The 2,069-nt window shown below is 55.4% G+C and overlaps 1 protein-coding gene across 1 annotated transcript in view; it reads left to right on the plus strand.

Annotated features, from left to right (window-relative positions):
- Nucleotides 1–2,069, plus strand: part of CTU1 (cytosolic thiouridylase subunit 1) — a 5,718-nt gene that overhangs the window by 1,703 nt on the left and 1,946 nt on the right. Inside the window, exons 2-3 of the mRNA XM_010840065.1 lie at nucleotides 3–238; nucleotides 1,966–2,069. Coding sequence (XP_010838367.1) covers nucleotides 3–238; nucleotides 1,966–2,069 — 340 coding nt within the window. The remainder of the gene's footprint in view (nucleotides 1–2; nucleotides 239–1,965) is intronic.

Below are 2,069 nucleotides of genomic sequence, written 5' to 3' on the forward strand. Positions count from 1 at the left end.
ATCGGCGGCTACCGGGACGCGGCGCTGGCGGCTGTGAGGCGGCAGGCGGCGCGCTGGGAGCTCCCGCTCACCGTCGTGGCCTACGCGGACCTCTTCGGGGGCTGGACTATGGACGCCGTGGCCCGCAGCACGGCTGGCTCCGGCCGCAGCCGCGCCTGTTGCACCTTCTGCGGGGTGCTGCGGCGCCGCGCGCTGGAGGAAGGGGCGCGCCTCGTGGGAGCCACGCACGTCGTGACCGGTGAGCGCAGGCGCGGCCCAGAGCGGGCGTGGTGGGAGGGGCGCATGCGCAGGATAGGGCACCGTAAGGGCGCTGGAGTGCGTGCCCAAGTGGTAAAATGGAGGCTTCGTGTGTCTTAATTGGAGAATCTAAATAGCAAGAAGGGGATATGCACGCTCACTGAAGGTTCATGGGCATATCGTGTGCACATCTTTACAAGCTTTTGAGTCACTGCCATTATCTGGTAACATTCATGGATGCCAAGTCACTTCAGTCGTCTCTCTTTGCAACCCTATGGACTGTAGCCGACGACAGCCAGGCTCCTTGGTGCATGGGATTCTCCAGGCAACAATACTGGAGTGGGTTGCTATGCCCTCCTCCAGGGGATCTTCCCAACCCAGGGACAGAACCTGCGTCTCCTGTGGCTTCTGCATTGCAGGCGGGTGCTTCACCGCTGAGCCACGGGGGCTCACATGCTGGCACACACATGCTGGCACACACATGCTGGCAAATAGAGGGGTGGAAGAGTACTCTCTGGGGCTAGGGCTGTGGTTTTCTGCAGTTTTTTTTAAATGACATTCTCTGTGTCCCTTTTCATAAAAGGAGGGGCATGGCGGGATATCGCCCATCAAAAGCCATCTATAGTCTGAAACGCAACTGTGTCTTTTAACTCCTTTTGTCTTTCATTCTCTCTCTGCTAACTTTTTCTCTGTCCCAGTCATTACTTCAACAAATAATTATTGACCATTTATTTTGTACCACATGCGGGCTATGTACCGGAGAACAAACTACCTAACCTCAGTTTCCTCTCCTATACAACAAGGCTATTAATATTATCCAGATCCTAGACTTCCTGGGACTTAGATGAATTATGTATGAAACACTCAGACGAGAGACTGAGAAACAGTAAACCTATAAACATTTGCTGCTACGATGATGCACAAGCCAGTGTCTGATCCTGTCCATTTCTCACATACATAATTACAACCTGTAAGTGCAGCTAAGGCAAGTGATGCAGGAAGACCTAGTGAAGGGAGAAAGGAAGAGTTTCCTGAGTAATCAGAGACCTGAAGGCTGAGTGGGTCCTTAGATGAAGGACCAAAAGGGGATTGGGAGAGATTCTGAGCAGAGGAAACAGCAAAGGCCCTCAGGAGGGAAAGTATGGTCGGGTTGAGAAGCCCTAAGACCCATTTTTACTGTAGACTCAAGTATGAGCATTCCATAGACAGAAGCGCCTGGCGGGCTCCATGGGGTCGCAAAGAGTCGGACACGACTTTCACACACACATACAAAAATAAGATGACAAGTTGCAGAATAAATTGAGCTTCAGTTTTACGGTGACTGTTGTGTAGATGCGCACTTACTGCCTCCTGGTCTTCTAAACGCCATGATCTGCTTTCCCAGAGGCACTTGTGTCAACAGCCCACTTGAGAGTCTCCATCAAAGGCCATGTGGACGTCTATGCAGTCTGAAGTACACTTTTCACTGAGATTGAAGTGAGATTTGTTGCGTAAAGCACTTTTACTCGATACATGAAAGGGCGCCTAGCACGGGGCCTGGTCTGCGATAAGTGGGGGGTAAGTGAGGCACCCCGGGTTGCTCCACGGGAGCCTGGGTGTGTCGCCCTCTCGTTTCTCGCCGGGTCCCCAGCAGCCTCCCGCAGGCCACCCCGCGGTGCCCCGGGGTCTCCTCCCGAGGCCCCGCCGGCCCCGGCCCCCTCCTCACTGCTCCCGTCTCCCCTCCCTCAGGACACAACGCGGACGACATGGCGGAGACGGTGCTCATGAACTTCCTGCGGGGCGACGCGGGCCGGCTGGCGCGGGGCGGGGGCCTGGGCTCCCCGGGCGAGGGG

Source organism: Bison bison, unplaced genomic scaffold (assembly GCF_000754665.1).
Source record: "Bison bison bison isolate TAMUID 2011002044 unplaced genomic scaffold, Bison_UMD1.0 scf7180017846527, whole genome shotgun sequence".
In the NCBI taxonomy this organism is placed as follows: Eukaryota; Metazoa; Chordata; class Mammalia; order Artiodactyla; family Bovidae; genus Bison; species Bison bison.